The following is a 13,831-nucleotide window of genomic DNA, read 5'->3' on the forward strand; positions in this document are numbered from 1 at the left end:
TCGGTATACTGGGCATTGGGTTGGCGAACACCGTCTTTGGTATGCTACAGATACACGGGTATTCCCGTTTATATCACTCCATGAACGACGGACCTGGCCTGTGGTATGAAGTCATGCAGTACCCACTCGCGATGTTCCTTACCGAGACGGGGGTCTACTGGCTGCATCGCATGTTTCATCTCCCAGTGCTTTATTCCTATACCCACAAAAGCCATCATAGGTTGGTCAACCCTTTCGCCCCTCAAAGATAAGCAAAGCTGGACAGTGATACTGACGCATTGTTACATATATGTAGATTCATAATCTCGACTCCCTTCTCGGCCTTCGCATTCCATCCTGTGGAAGCGTTCATCATGAGCTTTCCCAACCTGGGAGTTCCTTTCCTGATCCCCATGTCAACCACAGCATACCTCATCCTTTTGATGTCCAGTACTGTCGAGACCATCCTCAGTCGTACGTCAAGACTTCCGAACTGTCGTGCTTTGACTACCTCGTTTTACCATGACCAAAGCTGATACTGCTTACCCATCTAGATGACAGCAGAGAAGGTTTCCACACAGTTCATCATCTTAACCCCAAGGCCAACTACGGGCAGATGCTCACCGTCTGGGACGTGGTGATGGGCACATACCAAAACCCCCTGGGTTGTTTCCGGGGAGGGCCTGTGGGGCCCCTGAGAATCACGCGAAAGAGCCGTAAATAGTTTTGGCCTTGCACATTTTTCTTTTCTTTTCTTTTCATGTTTTGCTCCCTACTGCGTGCAGGGCAGGTTTATGAGCTTTCGAAGCGTGTCGGCAGAGAGAATATTTGCAAATACATTGGTGATGCATGGGGAATAGGAGGGATTGGGACGGTTTCGGTCAACGCGGACGGCGTTTTAGGGGTGATTACGCCGTGGTAACTAATTATTGTAGTTCCTTTATTCTTGTGCATAGTTTGGTCGTCGACCTTGATGCTTGAACTGACTCGCTCGTCTGTCAAGTTACCATCAAGTTCGCAGTACATAGCGCAGAGCCAGGCAGAGCAGTAGCTATCTACCTAGTTAAGCCAATAAATAGTTATGGGGTAGTCATTATGGCTTGTTTGGAGGTAGGCCAACCTGCATAAAGCAGGACGGCAAACATAGTGAAGATGCTCTCCGCTCCACCTTCCGCTCAGGGCAACGACGGCATTGCGGGTGCCGGTGGTATTTGGTATAACGGGTGTGCGGCCGAACATAGGGGGCCGATGGTCTAAGAGGTATGATGAGCTACTCTTGTCCCTAGTGCGGAAGAATGGGCCTCCGACGGAGGACGATGTCGAGGAGCTTCCCCCCTCTTGGACCCCGTCGTCTGTGCAGCAGAGGTACCACGTGTTCCAGAGGCAACAGGAGGAGGCGAAAGGGAGAAAAAACGTAAGCGGCGTTCTTGATGTATCCACCCGCAAGTAGTGCAATATATGAAGGCGTCGTTTGCCTGATTAATTTTCGCGGCCTGTCTTTGTAGTTAGTTAGCTGGTGTGCATCCCATCCATGTCTCCAACCCGCGTCTCGGCGGTTAAAGAACGGACTGCCAAGACCTCCTTGCCCCACAGCCAGCTTAGTAAGGCCTGCCCCGGAACCCGCTGAGACCCTCGAGGCTGCGACCGCCGTCGTGACCACTGACTGATACTGATACCATGGCCGGGTCCGGGAGCTCTTGTCGGAGGTACTCACTCGGGTCGGTATCGATAGAGGTCTCGCAAAAAGGGCTTCTTAAATAGCAAGCTTGCGGGCTTAGCTTGCCGCACGCCGTGCCCTGACTTGGACACGTACGAAAAAATCATGCCCAAGCACTATTCGGCCCATCTATTTGCTAATAACGTGATTACCTCCTGATCCGGAGGAAGACTTGACGGATCCGGGGCTGTTGAACGAGGAAATAACACTCTGCGGATTTTGATATCAGGTAATGGGTATCCTCTCGCATACCTCGGGCTTGAAAAGGAATGCGAGCGGAAGAGTTGGCAATTGTGCGAAGGGTTTTGAGAAGCCGAAGGACAGTTAGCAGCCTGCTTCGCTCAGATGTCAAGTTATTTGCCGCCACCAGTAGCTATATGACAAGGCGACTAATAAAGATAAAGCCACAGCGATTGTTTAGGTCGAAAGATCATTACCTAGGACAGAAAAGAATTGGCCTAGATCAAACCTGTTCCGCTCTCGTACGGTAAGAGCCTAACGATAGGTAGGAGGCTAGGTAGTGTATCCTTGGACTCCAAGTTTGGATGGCTCAAGACCAAACATCTTCTCGACTTCTTGGTTTATTCTGTGCTCATATCCTCAATGCCGGACGAAATGATTGGTTCCAACTTAAGACTGTAGGCAACATCATTTGCCTGTCCGTTGAGTTTAGGCCTATAACTCGAGCGGTTCGAGAAGTAACTCCATATACGGAAAAATGAGAGTCTATTCCGCAAATAACTTATCAGTCCAAACTGTATCGGGGGCCACTTTATACAGAGTACCTGTTTACTAGTTACTGACAGACAGCAGCTTATTTTAGAACCCGCCTGAATCAGTGTACGCTGAGATTCCAAGTGTGTTTTACTCCTTAAAAGGGCCTGAAACAACCGAGGCATGGTGGCTTGGTGGGATTTGAGATGTGGCACGACGATCATCGCAGCAGCTTAAGTAAGTTACCCCTGAATAACCACAGACAGACTGAGTAAATTTAACCAAGGAATGCTCTCTATAAACTCGCTGTATTATAACTAACTGTCAACAGGGCCGACAGCAAGGAAAGCAACAGGTGGTATCATCGTGTTAGCTTGCCGATATATCGTTGGTCAAACGGTAACTAGCTAGCTTGCTAGCTTCTTAGTTAGCACCCCTGGCGGCCTTGCATCCCGCGGCCGGGGAACAAAGCTGATGCCGGCAACTCTCCAGCCCCCGGGTTTGATCGACTCTGCAGAGAACCCTGCAGATACGGGATCGGGATTTGCTCTCGGCCACCTACAAGTCCCGAGATCTCGAGCCCGAGTAGCTTGGTAGACCAACTTGTGCGATCTGATGGGCTTGATACTATGTCGAACCCACCTTTCGCTATTTGGTCCTGCTTGTCTATCTGGAGCACCGTTTCGGGATCAGTTTCCGGGCCAGATCGATGGGCGTTATTGGCCGGCTCAGTGTTTCGACCCTTCAGGCCCAAACTGTCAAGAAGATATGACGGTCGATCGCTGTCCTGCAGCAATCACCTCATGGCGGCGAGGGTCCGTTGGTGGCTTGCTGGTAGCATCCCTGTCCTGCATGAATATATATATTTGAGCATTGCACCCCTTCCTGGTCTGTCGCAGATCCAAGAGGAACAAGTTTACCAGGCTGGACAGAAACAATTGCCAAAATGCAGCTGTCTCTGATCACCCTCTGCACCATTGGCATTGGAGCCACGGCTGTACAGGCAGCTTTGGCTCCCAACAGCACATGGCCTGTACAGTCCTATAACAGCACCAACATTCGTGCTTCTGTCCTTGAGACTACCAAGATGGGCGAGACAGATCCCGGATATATCTTTGTTACCCCTTGGAACGGCCACCGCAGTGGGCACCCGTCGATCTACAGGGACGATGGCCAGCTCGTTTGGCAGGGGCCCGAGGGAACTATCTTCGGTTTTCGACCGCAGAACTTGAGTAACAATCCAATGCTCGTTTTCTGGGAAGGCGACTTTACGGGCACGGGTTATGGCCATGGTTCTGTCAATCTTTTGAACAGCTCTTATCAACTCGTGCACAAGGTCACTCTTACCGAAGGATACTTCAATACGGGACTGGATCACGAGGTTGAATCTCACATCGACTATCACGAAGGAATCGTTGAAAATGACAAGAAAGCTCTCCTCGTGGCCGCTACAAACATCACTCAGGCTGATCTTCGGTCCGTGGGAGGTCCAGAGCAGGGCTGGGTCATTGATGGATTGATTTACGACATTGATATCGAGACGAATAAGGTCCTCTTCCGCTGGAGTGCCGTGGAACACATCGACCAGATCCCATTCAAGCTATCCCAGAGTCCGCTGTTGGATACTGGCACCTCTGAGAAAAACCCTTGGGACTTCTTCCGTGTATCCTCCACTGTCAGATATGGGGATGATTACCTTATCTCCTGGGACTATGGATGCAGTATCCTGCACATTGCTCGCAACGGTTCGGTTGCTTGGAACCTTAATGTAAGCGGCTTTTCCGTCTCCATCTAACTACTGTAATACAATTTGATGCCAACAGACAGCTAATGCGGGGTACTAGGGCATAACTGGGGGTGACTTCAAAATGGGACCCAATTCGAACTTTTGCTTCCAGTACGGCCTACGTCTAGGAATGCATACAGATGAGAAGATCACCATCTCGATGCACAACAATGACAACTCGGAATTTAGCAATACAAACAACCCTACCACCGGACTTATCTTGGACCTTGACCTTCAAAAGATGGAAGTCGTTGGACAGCGAAGAATGTGGAACCACGAACATCCTGTCGTTTCAAGGGACCTGGGGAGCTTCCAGTACCTAGGTACTGGCCATTGCATCGTACATCATGGTCAAATTCCGCTTATCGAAGAGTATAACAAAGAAGATGAGCTTGTCATGCAAATCCGCTATGGACATGATTTGGTTGATGCCTCTTATCGAGTCCATCGAGTTCCCTGGACCGGAATGCCTATAACAAAACCGAGTGTCAAGGCATGTCGCAAGGCGGATAAAGATATAGTGGTATATGTGAGCTGGAATGGCTCAACCGACATTGAATCATGGAAGGTTTTCGAGGTGTCTGAGGGTAGCATGCCAAAGGAGATTAAAGATGAGGCGTGGACCGGATTTGAAACTACAATACAGGCGCAGAGTGAAGCTAAGAAGGTTCTGGTTGCTGCGGTTGGCGGGTATGGTGATGGGGTAGAATCTGACCCTGTTACCGTGGATGAATGCTGATCTAGCCACTTGATTTCATCTTCGCTTTGACTTTGGATTCCCGTGCAGAACTGATCATAATGAACGGCCTATTGTCTATACTTTGACGTTATATCGTTGGCACTATCTGTATATATTGAGTTATTGAATTTTCTCACCAACTCGCACTATTCGGTTAAAAACCCATCTATGCAGGTAGAAGTTGATTGATATTAACAATACCGCGCTTTCCTGCCTTCATGTATTACTACGAAATGAAGTACGGTTCGTGAGCGCTTTAGCTGAACTGATATACTACAACAATAGCACATTAAAATTGGGTGCCGTTGAGACAATGGTATATAACCAGGCTCTGGTACTGCTCATATGTACGCTATTCCTGGTAACAATTGGGGATTGAATTGTCCAGGGAGACCAAGTCCGTAGGATGGTCTAGGAACGATATGAGGTGAATCAACATAGACTAGTTAGTTACTTAACTAGTTAGTTAACCAGTAATCAACAAAAATTATGCCCAGCTAGGATGTGATACTCAAATATTGTGGTATCAATTTGGTATTTGTCTGATTTCACGAAATACCACTTGATACGGATTAAGTAACTAGCGAACTAGTTACTAGCTAGGCGATAATCCAATAAACATTCGGCATAGCAAGATAACTAGTTAAATTAACCAATAATAATTTAGTACTCATGGTACTCGTTTGGTTTCATTATAAGTTAACTAGTTCATGGACCAATGGAAGAAGCACAATAACTAGTTATTTTAGTGTATTCAAGCTTTTGCCCTCAGACATCCAGGGCTGACGACCAGAGATATGCAGACATCGAGTCTACCTAGGGTGCAGACAAGGCCCATAAACTTCTCTTCATACCTTCATATCCTCCTCCCTGTTGCTGCCTAGTTAAATACAATACAAAGGCATTTTATTTTGGACGCATGGATCTTGATAAGGGAGTTAACGCGTAGCCACTGGCTGCCATGCCTAGTTACAAATGACCCGCGAAATGGAAGCCAGACAGAGATATTCAAGAACAGAAACCTGACGTCCCGGAGCTGACGTGGGGTACTATCCGGTATGCATGGTGCTACCAGCGAAGGATCTAAGGATCTTCTCTTGGCCAGTCAGGATTGAAACTCCGACATGCATAACTACCAGCCTTCAGCACGAGCAGTCTGCTGACATTTATATTACTGGATCCCGGACTGTCTCTCTCTTTAACTCGCTGGTTGCCTCTCTGACGTCTTGTCGCTTTCGAAACTGTCATCTAGCCAGGATAACTGATCAAGATGGCCTCTTCCAGCCCAGTGACCCTAATTGAGGAGCCCCAATGGAAATGGATTATTCCGCTTATTGTCACAGTCATTGCAATATATGTGAGGGGAAACTAACTGTTTGGTTACCACGCCGGTTTATAACCACTTGAAGGTACCCAAGAACTTAACGATTCCTCGGCTGACCATCTGAATGCATCTAGATTCCTCTGGTTGCGGCGTACCGTCTGACGCTACATCCTCTTGCGAAATATCCTGGGCCGCTCTGGAATAAGCTATCTGACTGGCCATTTTTCTTCGAAGTGATAGGCGGTGACCATCATCTGGAATGTTTAAGGCAGCATGAAATCTATGGTATACTGAATACGTTATTCGGATGAAAAAGAAAAAAAAATCTAACTAGATTCTCGAACGTTATAGGTCCAATCGTGCGTACCGGTCCTAATAAGCTGTCAATCAACAGTGCATCCGCTATGCGACAGATATACCAACGCAATGCAAACGTGCAAAGAAGCGACTGGTATCTGACCCTATACGCTTCTACTTCATATGCACATAACGTCCACTCTGAGATCAACAAGAAAAAACACAGCTTCCGACGCCGTGTGATGGGGCATGCATTCTCAGATGCTGCTCTAAGGTCTTCAGAAGAGTTCATCATTGAAAACATCAAAATATGCTGTGACCAATTGAGCAAGACGGCCACGTCTCCCGAGAAATGGGGAACTCCTCAGAATATGGACTACTGGTGTACATACCTTAGCTACGACATCATGGGAGATTTGGTATTCAATACGAAGTTCAACTGTCTTGTAAGCGAGGAAAGCAGATATGTTCCCGCTCTGCTCATTGCAGCCACGCAATTTCTATACAATGTTAGTCGAAGCCAATTGGCCCCTGTTGTCACAGAGTATTTCAACTAACTATATTCCTTCTAGCTCGGTTATCTGCCATTTGCAAAGTTTGTTCGACCTTTACTCGGAACCAAAATAATGGAAATCCTGGGTGGAAACTTGGCACGGGATGGAAAGCGTTATAACGAGTACTGTGCCGAGCAGATGAGCAAGCGTCTTCAGTCTACTGACGTGAACGATCCTCGTTACCCTAAAAAGGATCTAATGCATTATTTAATCGATGCAAAGGACCCAGAAACTGGACAGGGGCTTACACGTGCAGAACTAGCTGCTGAGTCTAATCTTCTGATAGCAGCAGGATCTGATACAACATCTACGGCCCTATCTGGCGCTATTTTCTACCTTATTCACAATCCGGAATGCTTAGAGAAAACAAAGGCTGAGATTCAATCCACCTTCAGTACCGTTGAAGAAATCCGAGGTGGCAGCAAGCTCAATAGCCTTACTTACTTGCGGGCAGTTATTGATGAATCCCTGAGACTTAGTCCCTCGATACCAAGCAATTTGATGGTAGAAGTATTACCGGGAGGGATCACTGTCGATGGAAATCACATCCCTGAAGGGACGACGCTTGGTGTCTCACCGTATGTCCTTCATCACAACACACAATATTTTCAGGATCCTTTTGTTTTTCGGCCTGAACGGTGGATTGGAACTGACAAATCATGCTTGGTGGTCTCTGAGGACAATAAAAGCACAATTGAAGACGCTGCCAATGCACGGTATGCCTTTTTCGCATTTAGTGCAGGCTCCCGAGGCTGCTTGGGAAAGAATTTAGCTTATTTGGAACTTCTGATGACACTCGCAACACTCATCTTCAAGTTTGATATGCGGAGTCCTCCAGATGATGACGGGCAAAACGATACTGGGACAACTCATGGAAGGCATCCAGGTCGATGTAGAAAAGACGAATATCAGTTAAAGGATCATTTTGTGCCGGAGAAGCAAGGGCCAATGGTCCAGTTTAGGGAGAGGGCCTATAAGGTTCGGCCTGTGGGTGGTGTCTGAGGACACCGGATTCAAGTCAATGCGGGGACCCATCTACAATACGCAAATTTGCTCAATGATATGGAAACAGAGTATCTTTCAATACACTCCGTTAGCCGAAGTGTGTTCTCTGTTTATGTAACTCTTTTGGTTACGATACAACTGAGACATTTATGCAAGCCTTTATAGGATATAGGAACTATACATTCTGAGAAATTGTCAAAACCCCTGATTGACGGGCTGGAGAGTTCACAGCTCTTCTTTATCATTGTGCAGCCTGCCGAGATGTCCACTGAACACAGGCATCCTAGTTCTACCTTTGGTTGCGAGGTAACTGTCATTTTCAGACACTTATGCATGATGCATATACTCACAATACTTCTCATGTCCTAGCCCATGCAGCCATTTTGGGTCGAATGTCATCCTCACGTGCTTGTTTCTCACTGTGGCTGCATAAATATTGGTATGCAAGAGTCGAGTGCGCAAAAAATTCTACCAGCGGTCATTCAAAGTAAGGTTGGAATTTATGGAGTACAGGAACTCGATGCTGCTCATCCACTTTGCCCATGAACCATATTGGGTATTCATGCTGCCACCAGCAGCATTCAATAAGCCTAGAGCTTACGAGATTCGATCCGCTCAGTCCTCCCTCGGATTTTCCAGATTGATACCCGGAAAATACTTGGCCTCCATGCAGTTCCAATTCCTATCTGGTGCTCATGTTTGGTGGATAGATTGATCAAGTAACACCAGGTCTGCCGGTTTCCCTGATATCAATATCTAACTTATTTTCCCCCAGTTTGCGCCTTTGGAGTCTATCTGCTTTCAGATGTTAGCTCTTTCTTCATGTGCCACAGGTTTCGGATAATCCTCCCGTACCGCTGATCGTGGAAAAGTGATCCCGCCTTTGGTCAGGCATCGTTCTCCGACTGCACTTTTCCAGGGAGATCACTTTACCCTTCCCTCACGCGATATGTTCATGTCATTTTAGAGCTGATCGCACGAGTTGCATGTCAAACTTGTGAAATCTTTAGTGGCCGTCCCGGCTGATGGTGTAACGCATCCGTTTATTTATATTAACCGGTGGTGCATTGTACTACCCTAATGATTACGTCTACCGAGGGTATCATGGAAGAGGATGTGCAACCAACACTCTGTACAGAACCTCAGAGGTCATGGCGTATGAGCTAGGTAAGTGCTCTAAATGTCTCATGCATTTTGCCTAACGAATAAGTGGTTTCAACCAAAGGATTGCCCGTGATACTGGCTTTGATGCACCATTCATACCATCTATGACTTTGAAAATATTCGCCAGTGCAAAAACAATCTCTATGGACTCGGTCATTTAACATGGTCACCAACCAACGGGATCCTTTGATCGGGATGTCAGAAAGTTAACCACAAAAACACAGGCGATCCTTGACCTGGCGATGCCTTTGCTGTTGCTCGACCGGGGGCTTGTCCAATTCCCTTAATCTCTCCCAGCGCCACCTCCATAAGCAGGATACGCGGACCATCTACACCCCTTCCAGGCAAAACGCTTATGCTTGGTCTGCTGGATAGCTTCCAGCTATGATTATATATTCCTGGCAGCATCTCTATATAAGTATGCCTAGAAACTGTCAATTGATATTTGGCATATCTATGACTGCGCTGCCCCGTGCCGGTATCTACACACATGTATAACCCACATGTTCATACTATTGCACATGCTTCACTGCTGGCAGATATAGTATGTGGCAGGTGAGTGGTGACGCCAGTGACGTTCTTGATACCCAGATGATTGGATTATATCCGATATATCTCCTACAATTTGCCCGAAAGAGTTACATCAACAAGTTCTACATGAGTTCGATACCGCGTTCATGCTAATGTATTTTGGTGCTGCTGTCCGACAAGGTCACTTGGTCCACCATGGTGAGCTGGCTATAGACTGGCTTGTGGTCCCTAAAAAGACATAAAGAATCTGTGGTATCCTATAATATGACTCTATCGGGCTCATACGGTTTGCTCTGAACTACGTTCGCGGCAGCCACCCAGTTAAGGTATCATCAATGGGGCATGGGGTGCGACACTTGTGATGAAGGCTAATGTCAAGTACCGGTGATTATGTTTCAGCATACCATAAGGGACCAACAGGGGCGTCAAGAATCACTATATAAGTCCTGAAGTTGGCCCTTTATATCTAAGTAAAAAATCATATTTTTTTCACACCATCAATTGAGTAGCAACTGTAACGTACATGACCATGGGTTTTTTCCGCCATTTGTTTTCACTTTCTCTTTGTGCCTTGTCACTGGCCATTCCCTCTAAGTTAATTGGTCTTGAGAACACCCAGGATGTCATCCCCAACTCCTACATTGTTGTGATGAAGAGTACCATTTCAGAGGCCGAATTTCAAACCCACCAGGCATGGGCATCCAAAATACACCGCCGTAATTTGGGCGAGCGAGATGAAACGTTGGGCGGGCTGGATGGTCTCAAAACAACCTTCGAGTTCGAGGGACTCAAGGGATATAGTGGCGCTTTCGACAAAAGGACGATTGAATTGATCAGTAGAAATCCAGCTGTATGTGGCTAATTGACCCAATCAGCCTTGCGTGTGCTTACGTCTGACTATATCAACCAAACAGGTCGACTATGTTGAAGTAGACCGTGTGGTTAAACTAGATGCCATCACCACTCAACGCAACGCACCATCCTGGGGACTTGGACGAATCTCACATAAGAGTGCTGGTAGCTCTGACTTTGTGTTCGATGACAGCGCCGGGAGTGGTATCACTATCTATGGTGTTGACACCGGCATTGATATCAAGCATCCTGAATTTGGTGGCCGTGCAACCTGGGGAACTAACACCGTTGACAATGAAGATACGGACCAGAATGGCCATGGAACTCATACTGCTGGAACATTTGCAGGCGCAACATATGGAATCGCTAAGAAAGCCAACGTCATCGCTGTTAAGGTGCTTAACGCCCAGGGAACTGGGTCTACTAGTGGTGTTATCCAAGGTATCCAGTGGTGTACCGACCATGCTGGTAGGAATGGTTTGAAAGGCAAGGCAGCCATGAACCTGAGTCTGGGTATCCGTGGTTCGACTGTTTTCAATCGCGTTGCAGAAGCAGCTCAACAGTCCGGTATTTTTCTAGCTGTGGCGGCAGGGAATGACGGGGTAAGCATATCCTCCTTGTTCGTTTCCTCTTGTCGAGGCATATCAGGAGGCTAAGATACTTGAAAGACCGATGCAGCACAGTTCTCTCCAGCATCTGCTAGAGGTGTCTGCACTGCTGCTGCCACCAATTCCCAAGATGCGGCAACATCCTGGTCCAACTATGGATCTGTTGGTATGTCCATTTCCCTTCAAAAGGCCCAGTAAAAGGGCCTTCTGTAGGCTCAAGAGGGCTTACATCCTTCATGTATAGTCGCAGTATATGGTCCCGGAGCCGATATAATTTCAGCATATCCGAATGAAGACACAGCAACTCTATCCGGTACCTCGATGGCGTCTCCTCACGTCTGTGGAGTTGGGGCATATTTGATGGCACTGGAGGGAATTGGACCTGATAAGGTCTGTGACCGCATCAAGGAACTTGCGGTGGAGAGCGTTACGAACCAAAAGCTCAACACAACCAGGAAATTGCTCTATAATGGCAGCGGCGCCTAAATCCATTACCAAGCCAGCGATGCTGAGCCGGCTGACGGGCGTAGGAACGAATCTTCTTACTTTCCTGCTAAGTCACTAGGATGGTGCATGCAAGCTTGCTGTGACATTTCACAGTATATTTTTGGGCTCTTGGAGGAAATGCTTGGGTTATCATGTGGGTTAGGAGTAACTACTCCGTAACTAGTGGATGCGGTGTTTAGACCACACGTAGTTAATGAATTGAGGGTTCACGGCGTATCTCTGATTTGACTCAACTGGTAGAAAAGGGGGTCCTTCAATCTGAACCAGCTGGTCTCGCTTTTGTGTAGTTACCAAGGTCATAATGAAATATCTGGACGTCTATCCCCACCAACTGCAACGCTACCACGAAAACCGCTTGGCTGGGAAACAACGTGAATATTGTGATGTTATCATTACTTTAAGTACGTACACGGCCGCGGGCGATGGGTAGCAGCTCTTTGAGCCGTCAGCTCCCCCAGAGGAGAAACTCGAGCTGCCTGAAATAGTCAGGATTACAAGCTATTTTACTATTTAAAAGAAGTGGGGATAGCTTACCTAGGGCCTTTAAGTACTTTTAACAGCATCTAAAGGCCTAGAGGAGCATTGTGGTAGGAGATAAATTTATTCAGAATGGCCATCTTGTATGGGAAAATATGTGCTTGTTGTGCCTGTAATGTTCGTTGAGCTGGCAGACTCAGCCTACAGCAGGTTAAGTTTCGAGACTCCATACAAATATACTTTAATATATTCTTAGGCCATAATCTAACCCTAATTTGGCTTCCATGCGATAGTTATAAGCAAGTCTTGGCACACGTCACTCCCTCCAGCAGCTTTGCTCAGTCCCTTAATGAATGTCCTCTACTTTCAACACCACAGTTCTGCTTCTCGAGAAACACATATTAGTTACATGAGACAAGGAACATTACCGTAATTAGTAAGAGGACATAGCGTTGTAGAAATTTTCACTCTTCTGGTCATTTTCCTTCTGTCAAAACGAAAATGGACAGCATCACAAAGTCCGAGCCGTCAGGGCGCTTGCTTAGAAGCCAGGGACCTCTACCAGCCGCCCAAAAATTATTCAATATCATCCGTCAAAATATCCTCGACGCCTACGAATTCAAAGACCTATCATTTCAGAATATCCCAGCTGCTACTGGTGAATTAGTGACCACTTCTCTTAGCGAGGACGAAGACGTGGAAAACGCGTGTCCACGGTTAGTGTTTCTCTACAAATCTCGGTTATGGCTAGTTTTTAATACCTATGACAGTATAAACTACAACTCATACACTCAAACTCTTGACATTAGGGTCAAGCCAACATTTATCCATGATGCGCATCAGTCATGGCTAGTAATTGAGATGTCGCGCATGGTTTCAACGGGTTTTGTAACCCAAGCAGAATTTGACTCGGTTTCCTTTCTAGTCGGAACCAGTATGCACCTCCATCCTAACCTTGGCTTTACAATATTGATAATTGAGTAATAGCATTTCGAGGCTTTCAAAAGTGCTACGCCAATTCCTCTAAAGAACCCGACACTTGTCTGCTCCCAAGCAGCCAGCATCTTCCAAGCACTGTTATTGAAACGGGTTGGACAGAGTCGTGGTCAAAGCTTAATAGAGATAAGGACCTCTGGCTACAAGGCGGCTGTCCCGAAGTTCTGCTAGTCTTCTTAATTACGTGGTCAAAAATTACCAACAATAGAGTGAAAGGCATCATCGAAGTTCACCAAAGAGATGGTGGTGGGACAAAGCTGCTGCAAATAGAGGTACCACGATCCAATGCTATCCACACATTTCTGTTTATTTGTTTATTGAGGAATATCTAATTTCGAAGTAGGATATCTTTCCACGCCCACCTACCTCATCTACACAGTCTATCCCTATATCCCGTCAACAATTTCTTGGATCGAACCTACAAGCACGGGGTAATGCTGCCCAGATATATGAGCTATCAGTGGATCGTTTTCGGGTAAAGGCTGAGGGATTCGTAAGAGGCAAAGGTTTGACCCCAGCTTAATCACGCAGTGGAGAAGTTGCCGTTGGTATTGCCTCGGGTCCAAACAAGATATTTCCCC

At 46.8% G+C, this 13,831-nt stretch overlaps 3 protein-coding genes across 3 annotated transcripts; all 3 read left to right on the plus strand.

Moving 5' to 3' along the window:
* Positions 1 to 3,356: 3,356 nt before the first annotated feature.
* Positions 3,357 to 4,935, plus strand: TRV_02595 (uncharacterized protein; the record flags this gene model as incomplete). The annotated part of the gene is made up of 2 exons (XM_003023215.1): positions 3,357 to 4,178; positions 4,255 to 4,935. The coding sequence occupies 2 exons, from the start codon at positions 3,357 to 3,359 to the stop codon at positions 4,933 to 4,935; spliced, it is 1,503 nt and encodes a 500-aa protein (XP_003023261.1).
* Positions 4,936 to 6,663: 1,728 nt separating this feature from the next.
* Positions 6,664 to 8,112, plus strand: TRV_02596 (uncharacterized protein; the record flags this gene model as incomplete). The annotated part of the gene is made up of 2 exons (XM_003023216.1): positions 6,664 to 7,065; positions 7,129 to 8,112. 2 exons carry the CDS (start codon positions 6,664 to 6,666, stop codon positions 8,110 to 8,112), a joined length of 1,386 nt encoding a protein of 461 aa, XP_003023262.1.
* A 2,227-nt stretch (positions 8,113 to 10,339) lies between these two features.
* TRV_02597 (uncharacterized protein) lies at positions 10,340 to 11,756 on the plus strand (the record flags this gene model as incomplete). Its single annotated transcript, XM_003023217.1, has 4 exons — positions 10,340 to 10,660; positions 10,725 to 11,264; positions 11,346 to 11,436; positions 11,515 to 11,756. The coding sequence occupies 4 exons, from the start codon at positions 10,340 to 10,342 to the stop codon at positions 11,754 to 11,756; spliced, it is 1,194 nt and encodes a 397-aa protein (XP_003023263.1).
* Between the last annotated feature and the right edge of the window lie 2,075 nt (positions 11,757 to 13,831).

Source organism: Trichophyton verrucosum (genome assembly GCF_000151505.1).
Source record: "Trichophyton verrucosum HKI 0517 chromosome Unknown contig00222_1.f1.exp, whole genome shotgun sequence".
Lineage (NCBI taxonomy): Eukaryota > Fungi > Ascomycota > Eurotiomycetes > Onygenales > Arthrodermataceae > Trichophyton > Trichophyton verrucosum.